The 22,272-nt window shown below is 39.3% G+C and overlaps 1 protein-coding gene across 6 annotated transcripts in view; it reads left to right on the top strand.

Annotated features, from left to right (window-relative positions):
• The window catches only part of ATP8A2 (ATPase phospholipid transporting 8A2), a 357,046-nt gene that overhangs the window by 65,212 nt on the left and 269,562 nt on the right, over positions 1-22,272 (top strand). For 5 of the 6 annotated variants that reach the window (XM_080376382.1, XM_080376381.1, XM_080376380.1 and 2 more), the window contains 11 exons: positions 4,927-4,967; positions 6,746-6,819; positions 9,701-9,770; positions 11,264-11,391; positions 12,404-12,515; positions 13,196-13,361; positions 15,751-15,878; positions 17,049-17,126; positions 19,159-19,247; positions 20,010-20,054; positions 21,394-21,466. In XM_080376382.1, coding sequence (XP_080232508.1) covers positions 4,927-4,967; positions 6,746-6,819; positions 9,701-9,770; positions 11,264-11,391; positions 12,404-12,515; positions 13,196-13,361; positions 15,751-15,878; positions 17,049-17,126; positions 19,159-19,247; positions 20,010-20,054; positions 21,394-21,466 — 1,004 coding nt within the window. The remainder of the gene's footprint in view (positions 1-4,926; positions 4,968-6,745; positions 6,820-9,700; positions 9,771-11,263; positions 11,392-12,403; positions 12,516-13,195; positions 13,362-15,750; positions 15,879-17,048; positions 17,127-19,158; positions 19,248-20,009; positions 20,055-21,393; positions 21,467-22,272) is intronic. The other variant, XM_080376385.1, reaches the window with a different exon arrangement.

Below are 22,272 nucleotides of genomic sequence, written 5' to 3'. Positions count from 1 at the left end.
AAAAAAAAAAAAAAAAACCAAAAACCCCACAACCAAAACAAAGCTCCAAAACCCTTGAAACACTAAAAGTTGGTGTCAAAGGAATTTTTAGTAATTTCTGTAAATGCTGCTGCCCTTAAAATACAGGAGCACTGTGGGTTTTGTGGGTTTGCTTTCCTGAAGTGTCACTGAAAGAGAATTTAACGCTGACTTCCTCTGAATGCCTACATGCATCCCTAATTTATTGACACCACTTGGCACTGAATACCTGAAGACATAATTTTCATTTGATCTCCCTTAACTGAAAACTTCTGCAGAAGGCACTGAGGAGTTTGCTGATGGCTGTGCTGTAATCAGTCTGGCCTCCAGTCACAGGGTCTCCATGTTCCTGTGCTGGACACTGCTCTGCTGCTCCTGCGTGGAGGTCTGCAGGTGAAATGGAAAACACAGGGACTTGACCTCTGGAGTAGAGTGCCTTCCTCACAAACATGTTTAGCTTGAGTGTTAAAAAGCTAGAGAGACACTTACAGGAACACGGAGAACCAAACAACTTGCTAGCTCCGTGCTTCAGTTAACAGGCATTATATTTGCTGGACTATTTTCAGTGAGTTTTTTCCTTTGTGCCTGAGAAGTTGTTGATCATAGAGACTGCATATGAATGAACCACAAAAAGTGTTGCTTTACGAGTCCTTAAAAATTATTTCTCTACAAGAGGTCTGGGAAGGTATTTCAAGTGCAAGAGCACTATTTATTAGTCAAGAGAAATCAGCAGTGAACTGTAGCACAGCAGGCCTAGTTGTAGGTAGTATGAAAGACTGCTCTTTCAAAGGTCACGGATTCCTTTGTAGTTACAGAACATGTGCTAACGAACACTTCGAAGGAAGTTTATCACAGTAATTGTGGAGAGACAACTTACAAGAAAGCAAGGTCTTTTTATGGAGCTGGGTGGATCTTAGCACTTAAAATTTAGTTCAGCTTTTATTTTTTACATTTGAATACTCTATAATTTTCAAAAAGATACTTGAGGAATATGAGGAAGGCTAAAGAGGCTTACTCTTTGGACTTAAATTAGCCTTTCATTCTCATAATACAAGTTCACGGTGGGATTGAGATGAATTAGATTTAGATTCTCTGTGTGCCTTGAGATTGCTCTTAAAGGTGAGTGAGGTCTAGTCAATGCAGTCAGTACAGATGGCGGTCCAGCTTGCTCAGTAGACACCTACTGGCTGCTTGGTGCTGTTTTGAACTCTGCCTGCGATGAACAGATGCTTGCTTCAGTAGCATGTGTGTAGGCTTTGCGTTTATCTTCATGGTTTTTGGAGCAGTAGTGTATCTTCAAATCATGTTTCTTATATTAAGTTTACCACCGAAAACACTGGTTTGCTTTGCAGAGTGGCTTTGGTACATAGGAATTAAATTACTTGTGGAGGAAACATAACTAAGTTCTGCTCGAGGTGAGCCCTGTACATCTGCATTAGGAGCTGGAGCATGTTAGGCTTTGAGATAGTGTTTCATGTCTTCAATGGCTTCACATGGTATATGTGGAGGTGACATTGAAGCTGGGAAGCAGACTAAGTTTAATCCCAAGTGAAGCCTCTGAGCAGCATATCGCATAGTTATAGAGAGCTCAGTAATAACCGTTCTGATGCATTGATCCTCTCAATGTCAAAATATAGAGTAAGCTATGAGCATTTAATACTGTATGGGATGCCCTTGAATAGAAAACAAGCACAGGGCTAGCAAATTGTTGCACGAGACTGATGGGAAATGCTTGCCCTTCAGGAGCAGCATGTTAAATGGCCCTGTGTGCCTGGATGTGAGTGACAGCATTAAGTCCTAGATCTAGAGTATCAATGTACTGGTTTTAGTCTTAGGAATTCTTAGATAAAAGGTTTATATAGAAACAGTGTTTTGAGTAGGAGCAGTCTTTTTAGGTACTTGTTCTTTGTTACTTCAACCAAATATGTTTTGACAATGAATAATTCACCAATTTTACCTTCCTATAATATTCTAGAGAAGAGAGTTTCCTCTGTCCTTTGGAGTACTCCTATGAAACTGGGTTAAGCAGAGCAGAAGGTGCAAAATTGCAACCCCAAACTTTATGAACTGCTTTGTGTCTGAATGGAAGCTCTTTCTTCAGATGTTGGGCTTATGAGTTACAAGTTGCTTCAGTAATTTGTCTAATTTTAATTGTAAAGTTAACTTCAGCAAGTACAATATAAATTGCTCAATGCTCACAAGCTACAGAATATCTTCTTTGCATCAAGTGCCATGAACTTGGTGTTGTAGACAATTCACTTAAAGCAATGTGAACTGTTTGCTGAAATGTTTCCAAATTTTTCTGGTGGAACAGGAAGTGTTTAAAGCAAGGCATAGGAGATGCTAAGTGTTGTAATACCTCTCTGAGGTTTGGGTGTTGAGCCAAGGCTGCAGGTATGTGACTCTTTCACTTGAGATTATGGGTTCAGGCCTTCTCTGGAGTTCTGAACTAAGAAAAGCTCAGTTCAAGCACAGTTTACAGGGAAGGAAGGGGTGCAGCTAAACTGTTTTTCCCCTAAAATGCGTATACTTACTTGGATGGAAGCTCAGCAGTTCAGATACATCATTAGCAGCACTTCTGTTACTACCCACCTATTTTTTCTTAAATAGTTTACTTGATTGTGATTCATCCACTGTAATATTAAATCTCATGATTCAGTGCTCCAAAGTTTGGGGCCTGGGGACAGGAATCAAAAGATGAGTTTCTTGTTTGATCTGGTCTGAGAAATTTTGCATTCCTATCTGTGGAGTGGCCTAATCTGAGTAGGGTGGCTGAGGCTGTATTCAGTAGAATTCTGTCTTTTGGGAATTTGGCATGGCTTTCAATAAATGAACCATACCTGAGTTGCATGGAACTGAGGAGAAAATCATATTCTAAGTAGAGAGTTGGCCTCTTCCACTTTCAGCTGTTGCACACTACGCTTTCTGAAGACATTTGAAAACTGGCCACAGCTGCTTTCATTCAAGGGTTTGATCTTGTTTAGGTGTACTTGATGTGCCTAGACCTGGACTGGCTACTCCGCAATGATTTGGCATAAACTTTGAACCTTACATTTTAGGCTAGGGTAGTATTAAGTATGTGTACAAGCATCTAGAGGACCTACTTGGGTAGAAAAGCATGTTCCAGAGTAGGTGACCAATGAGTATGTTAAGACAGCACTATAGGGACTTGGACAACACAGAAGCCAAGGCCTGCTTCAGTACACAGAATAGTCAGGGCTTGAAGTGACCTCCCTCTGGAGATTATCTGGTCCAACCCCCTGCTAGAGCAGGTTGCACAGAGTCATGTCCAAGCAGGTTTTGAATGTCTTCAGAGAAGGAGACTCCGCAGCCTCTTCCAGTGCTCTGTCACCCTCAAGGTAAAGAGGTTCTTCCTCATATTTACATGGTGCAATTTGTGCCCATTGCCCCTTGTCCTGTCACTGGGCACTAATGGAGAGAGCCTGGCCCCATCCTCTTGGCACCTGCCCTTAAGATATTGGTAGACATTAATAGGGTCCTCTCTGTCTTCTCCAGGCTGAACAGGCCCAGCTCTCTCAGCCTTTCCTCATCAGAGAGATGCTCCAGTCCCCTCATCGCCTTTGTAGCCCTCTGCTGGGCCCTCTCCAGTAGTTCCCCACCTCTCTTGAACTGGGGAATCCCAGAACCAGACACAGCACTCCAGATGTGGCCTCACCAGGGCAGAGCAGAGGGGCAGGAGAACCTCCCTCCACCTGCTGGTCATGCTTCTCTTGATACACTCTAGGGTCTCACTGGCCTTCTTGGCCACGAGGGCATGCTGCTGGCTAATGGGCAACTTGCTGCCTACCATTAAGTTGTACCTTGTTTTCTTTTTAATTTCAATGTGAAATTCAGCTTTTAGGATTGTCGTTCTGCCAAAACTGACGTTTGCTTTTCAGTAGGACTTTGAGTCTGCTTGACAATTAACTCTCAGCCTTAAGGTCAATTGATATGGTAGTGAAGTTTGATGTGTCAGATTCGAAACATAATAAAACGCAAGAAAAAAGGTGAGATAAAAATTTTGTGGTTAAATCATACATACTGAAGATGGTTCGTGATACTGATTGGCAGTGGCCAGTAATGCCCTTATTTTAAGGAAGGTCATTTCCCAAACAAATAACAGCACTGCCCATCTGCAGGTTAGTGTGCAATGATGCCAAGAAGAAATTGGGTCACCAGCTGTTGCCAAGGAGTTGATAAAAATGATAAATATTAGGGGCAGAATTTTCACTTTCCCGGATATACATGCCTATAGCTGTGGTCCCAGCTTCTGAAAACTGCTTTTCTGAGCTGTGTGTGAATAGTGGATGCTGTACCACTTACCTAAAGGATGACGCACCTATGTTTAGTTAAAGTCGGGAGATGTCCAAGGACCCTTATTGCAACATGACAGATGCACAGACTGCTAAGTCCTTGGGTTGGTTATCTTTAAAAGGACATTTTGTCTTACATTTCTGTTGTACATGCAACATGGTGAAGATGCAGGCTTTAAACATGATTGCTAAGGAATAGAGTCTGCGCAGAGACAACTCCTCAAGGACATTGTCCAGGCACAAGATACGTAAATGTTGTTAACTTGAAGATGTGCTGGGTCCTTGAATGCAACGTGCTAATTTGAGATATGTTAATGAGTTCCCAGAAGGTTAATGAACAGACATGAGTGACTTGTATAAAGAGGGGGCTGAAAGGTTCCCTTGGGGTGCATGACTTCGGTGGAGTGATCCCCCATGCACCCAGTGCTGCCGAATAAAGATAACCTCTGCTCACTCGAATATTGCTAACAGATTCTTCAAATCAGTGTTAGTTGCCATTCTGGTCAATGCTTGCTACTGCTACTCTAGTTGTTTTGAGATTTGTCTGAATTTTGGTTGTTTATTCTAATCAGAATTTATACATTTTTTTTTCCAGTTCTAAGAAATGGGATGTGGCAGAACATTATGTGGAAAGAGGTAAATAAAATTGGGGGTGGGAGGGAGTAGAAGGTCTTCAAGAATCGTTCTTTCAAAATAAGTTCAGAGGCCTAGCAATGTGAGAATTCCCTGTGACTTGAGGTGGGAGGGATCCTTTCTGTTGCAAATAGTGAAAGCTGCCCTGAGCAAGGCACCTGAGTACCCATCTTGAAATCCTAGTACCATGTTTCAGTCAAATCCTAATGAACTGTTGTGTTTTTGCTTGGGCAGTTAATATGCTCTAGGATGTTAACAGTATTTTTTTTTTATTTAGTTCACATAGAAAAGAGTAACTTTCACTGCAATGCTGTAGCTCCCCTGAAAGTCTAACCGACTTATTTTGCTACCTGTGCTAAGAAGCTCTTAGATTTTGAGGTTAATAAGTAAGCTGTTTGCTCAAATAAGGAACACAAGTCCTGCTGCTACTTCAGGCACTTGAGACCCCTGTTCTCTGAAGCCCCGTGCCAGGACCTGCTTAGCTTTATTTCTAGAACTTGCTGAAATTCCTCAGGATGTATTGATGTAATTGTGGCTTTTAATGCCTTTTAAAGGATAAAATTAGCTTTGTTATTTAATAAAGGAGGAAAAAGTACACAATTCTAAAATCTCTGGGAAATGAGACCTAATTCGGCTGAAGTATTAAACTATAGTAGAAACCAGAGAATGCCAGAAAGTCTGATGGGTAATGCTGATGCATGTTTATGCTGTTCCGTGTCCTTTTTGTGGTGAGAACACTGAATTGTGAGATGTTCAAAGCTGAACCTGGAATCTAGTTTTCTTAGACCCTTAATCATTTATTGTATTGGCCTGCATCAGCGTATTGCTTAGGCTTGCATTTATTGTTGGGGAATAACAGCTCTACATATCTACCTTGTTTAAGGCAGACTTCCAGTCTCTTCTTGTGCTGAAATTAGTAGGGAAACTGTTTTCAGTGGGATCAGAGTAAGTCTAATGGGTCTGCCTATTCAAACATGCCACCTGTTTTAAATTTTTATGAATTAATGTGTTAGGGATATTTTAAAGCTCATTTCAGACTCTCACCAGTGCATTGGTGCTGAGCAGCCTCATACTCATCAGGCAAGCCTGGCTTACTGTTTTGAGGGTGGTACTTGGTCTTTTTTAGAATAACTCCCATGCATGTGTGACTCCCATTAAAGGTGCTGGCAACTCTTCGGTCTTCAGTATTTCATAAGTCAGGATTTTGCACATCTTAAGTGACTACAGGTCAGGGAATAACTGGCTGTTAATGTCTATCTGTAGAGATGATGCTCCTTGCTAGTGACTAGTACGAGCAGTGAATCTGAAGAGAGGGCTAAGGGAGAGGAATAGTGATGACTTCATAGGTAAGTAGTGTAGAGAAGGAATAGGAGAAACTCTTGAAACTTGAGGAAGGTAAGGTTTAAAGGTAACTTTTAATAGGAAAAAACTTTCTGTACATTAAATAAGATTTAAAAAAAACCCTCAAATTTGGGTAATGGCAGGATTATAGAAATAATTTTAACTAAACCTAAGTTGCAGAAGTTCACGCCTCCTGATAAAGTGTATCTAGTTTTTTCTACAGAGATTTGTTTACTTTGCATTCAGGAAAGGGAAGGCTTTGATACTTCCAAACTTGCAGTGAAAAGTACTCTGACTTTCAGAAGCACTGTCTGTAGCTGTTCTGTGCATGATGCTGATCTTTTGACTGGGTGAAAGAAAATAACGAACTAACATTCCAGACAAGCGAACTCTTTGTTTTTCTTTTCCATGCTACTGTACTCCTGCCCCTGACTCAACAGGTAGCAGTAGGAGATATTGTGAAGGTCACCAATGGGCAACATCTTCCAGCAGACATGATCATTATATCTTCCAGGTATCCTGAATGGGTGTGGAAATGATGTGTCTGATGAACTGAGGTGCAGAGGACTCAAAACTCTGTATTTAATGGTAATAAAAGCAGACATCAGATGGCATTAATTCTTCTCCACATCTGAAATAAAACTTCAGCAATGTCAAAACAGTGCTTTACGAGGCAATGATTCACATATCAATGTAGATAGCTTCTTAAAGGCTTCTTAGTATTATATACCTGTAAGTCATTAAGTGTATTGCTGAGTTTGGAAGGCTTAAGTCTGTTACAAAAGCTTCCTGTGGTCAGCTGCTCTATGGTCTTCTGATAATTTCTCCATTTAATTAAGGAAGCTTAAATTTTCTTCCAACTAATTCCACTGACTGTCTAGTATATTTTCCTGTCCCTCAGGAAATATTTCCCTTTCAAACTAAAAGGCTAGCCCAGTTGGCATCTAATAACTAGCCTGCAAAAGAGCTTTTGGGCTTCATTTGTTTACTCCTTGTATTTGATACAGTGCACGTATGGCCCATACCTAGCTTAGGTAGCAACAGTACACTGAGTCCTGCTCATTTTAGTTTGTGAAATACGGGACAACTTCTCTGTATCAACATACTGGCAAGCCAAGCTTGGTTGTTAGTTCCTAAAAACATTTGAGTGGTACTTGGCTGCCAATGTAGGTTCTATAATGTGCTCAACAACTTAAGGCCAAATCCAGACCATTTAGATAAGGTTTAAACAAGAGATAATAGCACAAATTGCTGTTCTTGGACATGCTTTTTTTGAATAGCCAAATGTTATGACACTTTGCTGTTCTCCATGATTTCCTTCCATTTGCATGCTCCTCAACAGTGACTGGAGGTTGTGCTGGTCTTCAGGTTATAGCTCTTAGATGTCCCAACTTCTAGTGAACTTGTTTTCTAAGTTTTTTTTGCTCCATCCTTCTTGCCTGTGCCTTTCCTGGGGAATTTAATTTTTTTGAAAGCTGTATGGGGAAGCTCAGTCCTTGTGAACTGTCACATGATCGAGGATAGAGGTATCTTCATTCCATGGTATACAATATTGTGTTTTTTCTTAATAACAAGCCCCAAACTTTAAATAAGTAGTTGTCAAATTTAATATGCAGTTAGTTAGGCTATAGTTTGATATAAATAACTTGCTGTTTCAGCACAGAGTAATATTTGTTCTACATAGAATTTCAGCTCAAATTTATCATACTAAAACCCATTCTGATTTATTTCTTAACTTGCATGGATAAACTTTTTGTTCTACATGACTACTAACTTGCTGTCATTGATAATCACGCAATAACTAGAGAACTTAACTTGAAGTATGTTGATTTGGGAGAAGCTTTGCTTGAAGTAAATAGCAATTTCTGTGGCAGTTTTGCTTTAGAATTGGTATTATTTCCATGGTTCTTTTAAATGACAATACTAAGTGTCCTCAGTTCACCAGAAGACTTTGCATGTTCTGAAGGGGTGGGGTCTTTTGCTTGTATGTGTTAATTTTCTGTCTGAGCTGACTGTTAGATGTGAAATAAACAGTTTTAATCTTTACTTCCCCCCCTCCCCAATTAAAAGTGATATCAAATGAGTTTTAGATAATAAATTTACATAAAGGAAAAAATATTTGAATGCAAATACAACTTCGTATGGAAACACATTTGCATCTCTGTGGAAACAAGAGGAATTGTATTAAGAGGTCTCCCTTCAGAGTTAAACACCTTATCTACTATAGCTGAAGTGACTGTGGCAGAACTAAAATTGGAATCAAGCTGGACTTAATCTGTATCTTTCTTCGGTTTGGAGTCAGGTTGTCTGTACAGGAGGAGACAAATAACAGACTCTGAACTTCTTTTTAAGAAAAATTTTCTGGAGAGAAAAATCCAGCTTATTACTGTAAAAAAAAAAAACCCACAAACGTTACTATAAATGTACCTGTTAGTTAACAATTTTTGTCCTAAGGACCCTTTATTTCTGACTATTCTGCTGATTAAGTACATTTGCTGTTAAAGCAATGGGTTACTCAGCAAAAGAAATTGCAACATCTCAAGAATACGAGAAGTCATGTTGAAGAGGCAGTTGAGTGCAGAGGAGAAACTGATAATCCTTAGCAGCCTGATAAGACATTTGAGGAAAAAAGTTTTGGTTGTGCCATAAAGAGGTTTTAAATCTTATGGGGCATGTCAGGAAAGGATCCATGATAGAAGTATCCTTCCTTATCACAGGTGCTATCTATGCAGAGGTTCTCTGTGTTAGATGTAGGTATGAGCTTGGCTAAAGGAAAATGCGGTTCTGTGAGGAAGGCTGTGTGTTGGGGTTTTTTGTCCCTATTGGAAAGGGCAGAAGCATTTCTGGAAGATGTAGATTGCAGCCTTCAGTTTTAATCTTACTCTACCTTTTTCTGATTATTAAAAAAAATAAAAGGCTGACTAGCAGTGGCCTCAGACCTACCTCCAGAGGTCCCTTGATTTTAAGGTGGTCTTGTGTCCAGGACCTTTAGTGTGCACAGATCTTGGACAGTACTTGATAGCAGAGCATGCTATCTTCTTCATCATGCACATCTTTTTTTTTTTTTTCTTATACACTATTACTATTTTACCTATAACTCTTGCAGTCTGAAACAATGTTATGGATTGCAATGTAAAATAGTGCACTTCAGGCATCTTAGTTCGATTTGTTAAATTCTTGTTAACCTTCTGAATTAGACTTTTCTTTCTCTATAGTTTGTTCCTATTCAAAGACATGTTTGAAGTATGTGTGTTCAGCTGGTTCTTCAATGATCATATACCACCAATGTGGATTTTTGTTTCCTGCAATCTATTGAAGAAGTATTTTGTGGGTCATTTTAGTGCAAATGCAGTATACAAGAAGTACTAATATTGAAAATCTTATGCTTCTTACAGTGAACCACAAGCCATGTGCTATATTGAAACAGCTAATCTTGATGGGGAGACAAATCTTAAAATACGACAGGTAAACCAAACAATTTTACTTTTTTCCCATTTCGGTATCTAATACTAGCTACAAAGCAGACTCTAGCTTGCATGACAGCAATAGAAGTACTCTTTTATTTATTTATTTTATTTTGAAAAGCATATTTCTTTTCAGGTGGCTGTAAGCTGCCTTTTCAACAGATACAAACCCAAGCAATAATGTTTCACATGCAAGTGTAAGGAACTACTCTGGAGGAAGTATTATAAGCCCACAAAGGCAAATCAAGCAGACCTCAGCTGTGTTTTGTTGAAGGCCCAGTAAGTGGAACTGTGCTGTATTAAAACAAAACAAAAAAAAAAAAAAACCAAAGCAAAAACAAACCAAAAAACCAAATAAACCACAGAAAAACACCCCCCCCCCAAAAAAAAAAAAAAAACCAACAAAAAAACCCACCCCACAAGCAACCAAACCAAAACACAAAATCAGCTGTGCTTGTGATGAGAGCTGCAGTTCCTGCTGTCAAGTGCCAGTCTGCTTCTGCCCCTGTGGAGTGCTCAAAAAGACCTTTTGTATGTTTAAGTTACTTTGTTCTCTTTTTGTGGTAAGTAGTGGAATTTGTTTGGGTATTTGTAGTTTAAGAAATACTGTGATTATGATGTTTAGAAATGGTTCAGTACTAAGAAATGAACTTGGATTAGGCATTTGAAACAGATTACTTATAAAAAGCTGTACACTTGCTGATTTACTACATTAGTAGACATGTGACTTAGTGTTGTGTTTCAGCTCAGTAGATCAGATCTTGAGGTCCTGTCAGATTTTGTTTCAGGTCCCACGCTTAAAATAAAAAATTAAGGCCATGGGGCCTTTTCAGATGTTGTTCTGGCTTGCCATCCTGTGGTCAAGGTCTGGCAAAAGAAACAGTAAGTGGTTTGCTCTTAACCAAGTGGAGATGTTCATAGACAGATGAAAAGCAATAGAGTATCTGCGATGGAGTAGTAATATGTTAGGTTACAGTTCCATGATGGGTTGAGAGTTAACCTTGAGTAGGATCAGAGGGTACTGGCTGCAGTGACATGAGAGACTATGCTTAGGAGTGACTATACTTAGCAATGGTAACACATCAGTGAAGCTGTACCTTGAGAGAAAAGCCAGGCCTGTTTATACTGTTTCCGACTTCCTCTGGCACACGTGCAACTTTGTGCTTTGTGGATGGGACTTTGCTGCTCTTGTTTACAGGCAGATTGTGTAGGTAGTATAAGGCTCTTCTGTAGTGGAATTTAAGCCACTCCTATATAAGCAGGATCCTAAGTTTTCACAATGAGTCTTCCTTGCAGGAAAGAATTGTTGAATACTCATTAACAAAAGTAAAAAACCACCAAACCCTAAAAAAACCCTACCAACAAACCTGGTAGGAAACCTGTACATATTTTATTACGTTTGGTGTCTTAGATGTTGGAAAAAAGCACCATTTTCCTAGGTTGCCTTCTAACAACAACTTTTGACAAGAATCTCCTTTGGATTGGTCTCTGCAGGGATTGTCTCAAACGGCTAGTCTCCAGTCAAGAGAAGAATTGATGAAAGTATCTGGAAGGATAGAATGTGAAGGACCCAACCGTCATCTTTATGACTTCACTGGAAACTTGCGTTTAGATGGTCAAAGGTATTTGACAAAAAAAGCCATAAATACATTTGGTTAGCAAAAATGTTTCCTGCGTTCTTTCAGTCTGCGATGCTGAGCACATGCATGTTTTTGCTGGAGGAGACAAGGGCAGTAATTAAGTTGTTAATCAGAGAATCTGCCAGTATAAGGTAACAAAGTTGTGTCTCTCTGTTGAGTCTCCTGCTTGTTATGGGAGAGTTTGTTTCTTTAAAATCATAGTACTTTTGATGAAGAAAACCACTATCTAAAGAGAAGGAGGAATTGGGGAGATGGTTGGGGTTTTTAGGGCCTCATTACAGGAGATACGCAGAGGAAATGGGAAACCTTTCCCTTCCAACTGTGGCCAAAGTCTGCACCAAATTCTGATCTATAGAGGAAAAATGATCCCAGAATCTGGAGTCTTTATCAGTGTGTCTTTGATATGTTGCAACTCTTTGAAGAAAAGAACTTGGTTTTAGTACTTGAATTCATAGAACCTGAAAGGTCAGTAGGAACACAGAGGTTTTGTCTGGCTGTACCTGTTTTCCTGCACAAATCCTGTTCCTTGGGCAACTGATCTGAGCTGTTACAGATGCAAGAGTAGTAGGTCGTTTGCATCCCACTTGAAAATCACACGGGTAATACAGTTGTCCAAAATACTTCTTTTAATGGGATATATGAGGTTACAGTGTGCTTGGAATGGATGGGCTCTTTGCAACTGATTCTCTCTCCTTGATGTGGGAGGGAACATATTACAGAGGTGAAGTGCAGAGTAGTCTTGTGACTGCCACAAGTTTCGAGTTTTGGGTTACTAGCTTCCTTGTATCACCTTTGCCCTACTGTGCTTCAGCAGGAATTAGGCTTGCACAGGTTTAAATGCTCTCAAGTTGTGTGGGCAGTTTAAGTTCATTATGTTACTTTATTCCTTTTGTGGTTTGCAGGGTTTTTTGAGGGGGGAGTAAGGCTGAAAGGAGAATTACTTTCCTGAAGTGTTACCAAGAATTGAAAGATACATGTACTTCTTGCTTTGCAGCCCAGTTCCTGTTGGTCCAGACCAGATCTTGCTAAGAGGTGCTCAACTGAGAAACACTCAGTGGGTCTTGGGTATTGTTGTATATACAGGACATGATACAAAACTCATGCAGGTAAAGTGTTTAACGAGACCTAGAGCATGTTCTCATGGAAGTTGATCATGTTTCCTGTATTCTGCTTGTCTTTTGGACTTGATTTTATGAAATGGTTTGACTCATCGTAGCTATTCTAAAACCTGGAGGCCTTGGAGAATGTAAGGATACTGTTGTACTTGAGGTTGCATGTGCACGTGTGTAAAGACTTATTGAAGTATTCCTGTCAAAACCCTTCGATACGTAAGCAAAACTAACTGTAATTTGTTTTAACTTATCTGACAGCTGGACAACATTTAAAAGTAAGGTTTAACAGCTGAGACAACAGTAATGGCCACCTATAGTTTTAGCACTTGGATATAATAAGATCTGCAGTCTCTATATTGACTTAATGGCAGGGAGTGTCTGGGAAGAACCAGAAAAATGTATGTGGTGCTCACCTGTGCTGACTACCAGTGGGTTGGACAGCCAGGAGATGAATATTTACAACTGAATCATTCTGTTCCTCTGATCTTCAGTCAGTTTGAGTCATTAGGAGTATTGGCTCCTATTTCTTACCATATTGAGCTAAACAGTTGAAGTAGCAAGTTCTGTAATGGACTCTAAAAATAAAGTCTGATTTTTGCCTCTGCAATTTCTTCTCGTATAAACCATTGCCAGACTTCCTTTTTTTTTTTTTTTTTTTTTAAACTGCTGTTCAGAATTCAACCAAAGCACCTCTGAAGAGATCAAATGTGGAGAAAGTGACCAACATGCAGATCCTGGTTTTGTTCTGTATTCTTCTGGTAATGGCCCTTGTGAGTTCTGTAGGTGCCTTATTATGGAACAGGACACACGGCGAAGTCGTCTGGTACCTTGGCTCCAACAGTGAGTATGCAGGCAGTGTGCTAGGGATGTGTCAGACTGTAGGGGCTGGCTGGCCTCTTAGCTTTGCTAAATAAATGCATAAAATAAAAACTAAGAAAGAAATACAAGCGAAGTCCATTGCTACCTTTTTGATGGCCCAGTGTGGTTGTGTGTTTTGTTTTGTTGTCTTTCGGTTTTTTTTTTTTTTTTTTTTTTTGAATGGGCTGGTATAAGTGAATTTTCTAGTGAGGCTTCTGTTAATAAAACCTTCTAAAGGGTAGGTAAATATCACTGGGCTATCACCCAGGGAGCAGGACAGAAGAGGGGCAAGAGTTATTCTTGGATATTTGGTGTTCGAGTTCTTTAAGCTCTGTGGAGATGCCGCACATGAGTTGGCTTTCAGAGCAGGTAATGTACTGTGGCCTTATGTATCATGTTTGCCTGTACCTGGTTGCAGGATAGTGGGTATCAGTCTAATACAGACTTGAACTTCACGCTTACATATAGAAGCAAAGGATTTCATTAGCTATTTTCTCAGTCAGAAATGCTGATCTGCTTTTGTTGTGGAGAAAACTTAAATGCTGAATGTTGTGATGTTGTGTTTATTGAATAACATTTTAGTTGCTTTGGCTTCTTAGTTCCGTTACTTTGTAATAAGGAAACTGATCTCTTACTATGTTTAAAGGGTTTTATTTCATTTCATTCATACTCCTTGAAATGACTGTTCACATAACAAAGATGGGCCTTATGCAAACACTTAAGGATGAAATAAATTGCTCTCCAGTAGACTTCTGACTTGAGGTGGCTACATTAGCAACAAAATATGTTATTACAAACAGCTTGAGATGCCGATCTCAAAACAATTCTCAAAACTGCAAACGGTTTTTCTAATGGTTATTGCAGAACAGATGGCAAAGGGTGTCTCCTGCAGTTCAAGAACTGCAATTCTCATAGTAATAAAAAAATCATGTAGAAAGAGCATGGAACTGCCTTGTAATTATCTGACTCTGGGTTTTGGTAGTTCTGATACCTTCTAGTAGCGATATCAGCAACTCAATTTCTTCCATCCTCTCTCTCCTGCTTTTTGATGAGGAAGTTTAAATTGGTGCCTTCCAACGATGGAAGTAATACTGGAAAAGATGAATGGAACAAACTCTTGAACTTGTGCTAATGCAGAACAGGTGCAACCTGTAATAAAATAGAGCGACATAGTTGTCTTTACAGATGCTTTTTTGTAAACTGAATGCACCATTTCTGTCACTTCTATTACTAACACACACGGGAAAGGTGCTTTTTCAGGCTAGGCAGGTAGATACTAAAAATCTGTTAGATTTCTGTAAAGATTGTATTGAAGAAACCCTTCCCAATATCAAGTGTACTTCCAATCTTTCTGTGAACTGATCGAAGATAATGGAATTCATGTGTACTCGCACTTGGAGGTGCCTGAGTCCAAATTGCAAGTCTTGCTCTGATCTTCATTGGGCTTCAGCAACTTTTTCTGGCTTCTGTGTTCTCCTAGTTTGCTCCCCTGCTGCCTTAACTGATTTTTAATGCTGAAAACCCTTAATTGTGGGCAGTGACTGTTGTGCTGGCCGCTCTGCATGCTGATTGAAGTGCCTCCCTGAGCTTCTAGTGAAGTGAAGAACAGAGAAATGCAGAGGCTTTGGATGTGAGGAAAGGCTGTGGGTTGCACAGTGAACAGGCACATTGATTCAGTGTCTCAGCCTTGTCCATTCCTGCCTGCTTTCCCTTCCCTTTAGCACCAGTTGTGCTTACAGATTTATTTGGGCAACTCGCCCAATGTTGTCACTATTGATCATAGCTCTTCTGCCTGAGCAGGATGCCATATTTCATTTACTAGATGTCTGTTTAATGGTCAGCTTGTTCTCTTAAATTTCTTTAGTGTGAGTAACTTCTTGGTTGTGCCAATTCTGGCAGATTTTAGAATGAAATTTAGTTCCCTCCCCAACTCCACTGAGACAAGTGGGCACTTTATGAAAGGTGAAGTTATGTTACTAATGATATTGGTGGCTTTTCATTGGGGTAGTTGACAAATCAGATAAATCTATAACCCAGATTTAGAGCATGGAATATCATACTTCTCACCATCTGTTAAGCAAAAACTGTTCAGAAAGTGTTCTGTTCTCTAATATATGGCCTCACCAATCTTGCCATTCACCTGGCATAATATGCTGCGTATCCAGGCATGTGTTCTGTGGGTGTTTTATATATGTACTACTGAAATAAGTATTGACTATTGTAGTAGGTATGAACACACTTGTGAATTGGTTTAACACTACTACATCTGATTATGGCAACTGCAGAGAGATGATTGTCCCTGTACTGTACCACTCAGGCTTAGAGGCTTCTGCCTTCTGTCTGCTAATGTCTTTTGTCTTTTGGTCCACAGAAATGTTGTCTGTCAACTTCGGATACAATCTGCTGACATTTATAATCTTGTACAACAACCTTATTCCAATCAGTCTTCTGGTGACATTGGAAGTTGTCAAGTTTACTCAGGCTCTTTTTATAAATTGGGTAAGTAACAAAAATAAAGGTACTAATGTCAGTTTTAGAAAGTGACATTAAAAAAACCCACCCATAAATTTTCACTGCATTTTCTGATGCAACTTCTGGGAAAGGCAGGGAGAAGTTCAGAGGTTTTACTTCCGTGTTCCACAGGAAATTAAAAAATTTAGTTGTAGGAAGGTCCCCTGTGCAAATGATTGCTCTTGTAAACTTTAGGCTCTCAGGATGAGAATGAAGGCACAGCTCTTCTGGTTGAAGGTCTCTCAGCTGACTCATGTTCAGTAATTGTCTTCTGAAAACTCCTCAGTACCTTATAGCTTCTCTCAGCCACAGCAGAGGGAAAGAATAGACTTGGGGGTATGGGAGGGTTTTTTTTGTAGTGTGTGGGTTTTTTGTTTTAAATCTGGAGGCTGGCCTTGAGGTCACCTCTGGTATGAATCATAGTACTTTTGTAAGGAGAGGAGTTGGTGGTGCCTTGTGAAAAAAGTGGTGATCCCTCTGTTCAGGCAAGCTTTAACTTTCAAGTGTATTTCTCCGGTTGTGAATCAAAAATACTGTAGTAATGTCTGTCTCGAGCTGAACAAAACAGAGAAATACTTTGTCTTGGTATGCTTAGTATCCTTGGACTTGCAGTAAATTGAATGTTTCCTCTAAAATACAAGCAAGTAAGGTTTAACTTGTGTCTGTTCTCCAAGCTGCTTAGTTAATATCTCCACTGCATTACAGCTTCTATGAGAAATTGCTTTGTTGATGTAACAGCTGTTCTGTTGACCCTCACAATTAAATGTAGCAATAGGAGATGATTTCAGTTGCTCAAATTGTCTCTGCAGTCATGGATGTGACTACAATAAGTTGCTTTGCTGTAATGGAAGACCTATGATTAGCATGGCTGAAGCCTGCTATAACTTCTTCCTACTGAACTCTTAAATAAAGATATAGTAAAGAAAATCATAATTACCTTTAACTGAATCTGGCTTTTCTCATGTAGATGTAGTATGGAAGTGTAGTTTGGAGAAGAGGTGCCCCTCTTCAGCCTGGGATGCTGTTTGTGTCTCAAGCTTTCAGAGCCTCCACTAATGGAATTAAGTCTATCTAGCCAGGTTGGAGCTGGCTAAAAGAAGACTGGAGATGTCAGTGTTTAATTTCCATAGCATAGGTCTAATTTTGCTCTCATTTCAGGACATAGATATGTATTATCCTGAAACAGATACACCTGCAATGGCCAGAACCTCAAACCTTAATGAGGAACTTGGGCAGGTAAGAAAACATTTTGGGTGTTAGGTTCGTGATACGATCGGGGAAGATGGGAGGTATGAGAGCACACTGTACAAATCTGCTGTATTCTGCTGCTCTGTGGTTCAGGTTCATAGGATGCCTTTACTTTTGTTATTCCAAGTCGTATAAGTGAAATGAGATCCCAGGATTAAATTCAAGGTCATATAAGCACTTTTAAGTCAGGAAACTAAATCTTTCATATGTTCACTCTGAATTGCCTTTTTCCTTCAAGTATGTTGGAGAAATGCTCTGTGGCTGTGACTGTCTATACTGCAACAGAATGTACGGGACTAAGTTTGACTGAAGAGCAGGCCAACAGCCTCAGTCTATGTTCTTAGTTCTTTGTGTTTCTGACCACCTCACAGGAAATGCAAGTCAAAAAAAATGCAATTCTATTCCTAATTTAGATAGTGCTTCTTCAAGAAATTCTATTGTCCTTTCAGATAAAGATAACTGTATATTAACTTGTAATTGTTGTAAGAGACTTGTTACAATTTCTGTAAGAGAGAGATTTTTTTCAAAATGGAAGGGCTTTCCAAAAAAAGGTTACTGGGAAACACAACTTTGCCATTGGAGTTTTGTAGTACCACTAAGAAATCCTAGCTTTTTTACTTGACCACCACAGTCTTAGCTATGTAACTGAACCAATCAAATGTCATTATTTGTGTGAATTTAGTGTTGGAGACAATGTTTATGTGTGTAAAATACCTAAATATTGTGTGCTGCTCAATACAGTGGTAGTCGGTATTCTTCCTGCTTAATCAGACTGCCTTTTCCTTAGGATTGTAAGTTTTATTTGTGTTTTAATAACTTCACATCAAAGTAATCTATATCTAGATTATGGTGATGTCTCTGTCTGAAGTAGGCTATATTATGTGGCATAATCTATAATGTTGGTCTATATGTTTTCAGAAATTACTTTCTAGTGAGTCTAACTAGACTGAATGTTTGGTTATTAATTGAACTATGTGTTCACAGCTGCATTTTAAAACTTTTATATGCTAGAATATACTTGAAGTTCCTCAGATGTTTGGGTACCCACTTAGAGCCTATGCAAGTTAGAAGTCAATCTCCAATGCTGTGTTCAGAAGCAGGGTACTGCACAGCTAAAGGATCACTTCAATAGTAGTATAGTGCATTGTCTTGCACTGAATTGCAAATATTGAGGAAAAGCTTTTTGCAGCTCTAGGAAAAATGGTCTTGAAATTGGCTAACTCCTATGTTAGCACCGTCCTTTTCTACCTGTTGCTAGTTTCAAATCTTACTGGGTGCAGAGGTGAAACAGGATGGAATTTAGCTTGCAACTTTGGTCTGTTGTGTTCTACTGAGGGTGGGAATCTCGAGTCTGCTAATGCTCCGAGAAGTTGTGCTGCTCTGTTGGGGTCACCTCCAGTTCTAACAGGAATTCACTGGTTTCTGTAAATGGATTATTAGCTTGGACAGTGCTGACTGGCTGTTGCATCTTGCACTTCAGGACTGCTCATGATGATACTAGAAAAAGCAGCTTATGCTTGCTTGCAGAATACCACTTGGACTTAAACTAGGGTATTCCTTGGCCAGTACTGTTTGGGGTATATAAAAAAATACCCAATGATCTTTGGAACACAGAATTTCTGTAGCGTGTTAAGTTCTAATGATTCTTCAACAGTCTTAAGAGTTTTTGCTTTAATTTCGAGTCTTGCTCTTTGATATTAGTACAGTTGAAAGATTTGATGAATGTTTAAGTAGCACAAGCATGTGTATCTGTACTGACAACACTGTAGCCTTGGCAATTAATACCTACTATTTGAGCTTTTCTGCATTTAGGGATGAAGAAGAAATAGTGACATTAAATAACTTTACTGGTTATTTTGCTGTAGCTTTGGTAAGACAAACCAAGCTGTAACAAGCCTGCATTGCCAGTATTGTGACATCTGAGCTATGTCTCACACAATTTTCCTCATACTTCACCTATTTTCCAGGGGTTTGTTACTTTGCAAGTAGAAAATTAGAATGTGTTTGTGTTTTCTTTCAGGTGAAATACCTATTTTCTGATAAAACAGGTACTCTAACATGCAATATCATGAACTTCAAGAAGTGCAGTATTGCTGGAGTGACATATGGGTAGGCATGACTTTTTTTTTTTTTTTTTTTCAAACTCGGTAGTTTAATGTATGGGTATTAATAGTACATACTTTTAAATCAGAGCAGGATTAGAACATTGTCCTTCAGTTTTTTCTAATGTATTTTGTGGTCTCAGTTAATAGCTTTCCTTTTCATGTCCTGCAATGCAAATTATGAAATGCAAACCTGGGGAGTCTTACATGAAGTAAAAAAACCCTCCCTTGCTCCCTAACTTATCTGATCATGATTTAGACTAAACCAGAAGTGCTAAATAACTTCTAGCCTTTCCAGAGGGAAGAAGATGCAGCTCAAGAGTAGCAGATGTCAGTCATGTTTCTGACTACTTCAGATGAACCAGGATTTCATTACAAGTGTGTAATTGTAATTGTAGCTGTAGTGTAATATTCCTTGTATGGGAGGAATAATTTCTTACTGTTTTTGTTCTGTTATCCACTCAAAAGCATCCCTTTGAGTCATGCCAGTATTTCATAGCACTTGACCTTTTGAGTCTTAACTACTGAATCTTTGTCTTTGCTTAGTCTTAAATGAGTAGTTTTAAATGTGCAAGTTAAGATTTGAATTTCATGGTAGCTAAATTAGATACCTCAAAAGGCAGAAAACTTGATTCAAATGTATGCACAGCTGAACCCGTGATTCCAACATATGTTTGTATGTGTGATGACTCATTGATCTTTGCCTTACAGCTACTTTTTGGTTTGCAAGGTGGAATAAATGTTCTTTTTTCTCTCTTCTACCCCTCAGTCACTTTCCTGAGCTGGAAAGAGAACGCTCATCAGAAGACTTCAGGTAAATACATTCTAAGTGTTTGTGTTCTGTACACAACAGGGTGGGGACAGTCTATATAAAGACTGATTTCCAATTTGGGACTGGAAGAAGCCCAAGGGAGCATTATGTTAGAGTAAAATGCTTTTCCAGCAGGAGCTTAATGCTAAGCTGGTGGGTGGTGATGGATTTTCTCTTCTGCATAGAGAGATGATGGGTGAAGGGAGTTGAGTGATAGGCAGTGGCTGGGGTGGCTTGGATGCGTGTTAATGCAGTAGTTATAATTGCAGACAATAAAGTTAGAAGCTAAGAGTAACCTTTACAGTAACATTACTACTTAGCTAGAAACTGAATGTTATTCTGCAATAAAGTTCAAACCTGACAAGGACAAGAAAAGGAACTTCAGTATTAAAATGTTGTTTTAATATTTAAACTGGGAAAGAGCTTGATACAGAGGTGTCTCATGTCAAGAGAACCCTGTCTTTCTTTATCCAGAGATTTAATGAATAGAGGTGATGGGTCTGTCCCATTCTACAGAAAGGTCTGAAAACCTAGAAGTGTTATGCAGGTGTCATTTATCCTGTTCAGATGAACAGGAAGGGAGGAAGGCCTACGGAGGCTGGTGTGGCTTTGCATGGCAAGTATAGCTAAGAAGTGAGTTTGCACCCAAGAAACAGGTAGACACTGAATGTTGTTGGAAAGCCACTTTCTGATGAATTGTTAGGCTTCTCAACTGGTCCAGCTCACTTCTATGATCACCTTCTAGGAAGGTGATACGATGGTATTGCTGGCTAGTTGCTACTTCTGCTGAGATGTAGTTTCTGTGAATGCCTCTTCTTTTTTTTTTTTTTTTTTTTTTTCTGTGTTGGTTTTTTTTTTCTTCCAGTATTTTGCTGTTCATTACAATCTTTTCTCGCCTTGTATGGCACTTTCCTAGTTAGTTCCAGGTATAAATTTGGAATACTTCGGCTTAAAGTACTCCAGGGATCAACCTGAAGCGGAACTCACTGAGCAGAGAGGGAGCTTAAGGATATTGATTTTTGATGTACTGGAAAAGCAAGTCACCTTGAAATGGATGTTTTTCAAGTAAAAGCTGCTTGTGCTAGGTCTGTCCTAGGCGGTGTGTTGACACCTGAATCTTCTCAAATACACTTTCAAGCATAACAATTTTGCATTTCTTGCTCATGTTCTAAAGAAGTTGTTGCTCACTTTAAGCAGTTTGTGCATTAGTCATTATCTTTTTATAATATTTTCAAGGGCAGTGGAATCCTAGGTTTTTTCTTCATTTCCCAATAAAATAGATGATGTAGTAAAGTTGAAAGTGTTGCTACTTTTGTTTGAATATGCTTGCCTTGCTCTGCAGCCAGCTACCTCCTACCAGTGAATCATGTGAATTTGATGACCCAAGACTGCTGCAAAACATCGAAAATGACCACGTAAGTCTGTTCTTCGAATATCATGTCATTTTAACACCCTCTTCTAAGTCTCTCTGGAATTGAATGCTAAAAAAAGTATTTGTGTGATCAAGTCTGCTTTACTGGTATATCATGCAAAACATACAGGGGGTAAAAAGGAAACAAAACAGCTCCCCCAGTGCCTTTCTACCCACTTGTTTTGCTAGTAAATTAAGGAAACGGTGGCATTGATGCAGATAACAGCCAGCTATAAAAGAGCTTAAAATATGCTAGTGTATATGGAAGATAATGTCTTGTAGCAAACAATAGCAGAAATTGTAACTCTTTCAAAAGAAAAACTACTTAGTGTTCAAACATCCGTACTGTTGAAATAATATTTTAAACAGTAATCTAGAGCATTACAAGATAATTCTAGTCTGTGACTTGCTTTGAATACTGCAAATGCTGGGAGTTCAGATTGTGTAAAGGATGTAAGAGATGGGACTTAATTGCAATCTTTGGTTTAGCCTGAGACTTAGTGATTAGTAATTTTAGCTGAACTGCTGTGTCCTTAAGGAACCTAGTCAGGGAGAGTGTCAGTTTGCTGCTTATTCAGAAACCATGCACCTATGAGGTGTCTGACTGGAGACCAGGCAATTCAAGTCACTAGCAAAAAACCATGACCCTTTTCATCTGCAGAAGCTGTCTCACAGTGGGGGATCTGGGCATTGGCAAACACAAACTCAGTTAGCTGATTGCTTTCCTTAGCGTAACTTCTGTAACTGGGCTGGTTAAGTTTAGTATGAGCATCTGAAATACAGTTACAAGATACTGGTGGTGTGCAGCAA

The sequence above is a fragment of the Falco punctatus genome (genome assembly GCF_963210335.1).
Source record: "Falco punctatus genome assembly, chromosome: 2".
Classification (NCBI taxonomy): Eukaryota; Metazoa; Chordata; class Aves; order Falconiformes; family Falconidae; genus Falco; species Falco punctatus.
Note: the sequence above shows the minus strand (reverse complement) of the source record. Positions and strands in the feature narration are given on the sequence as shown.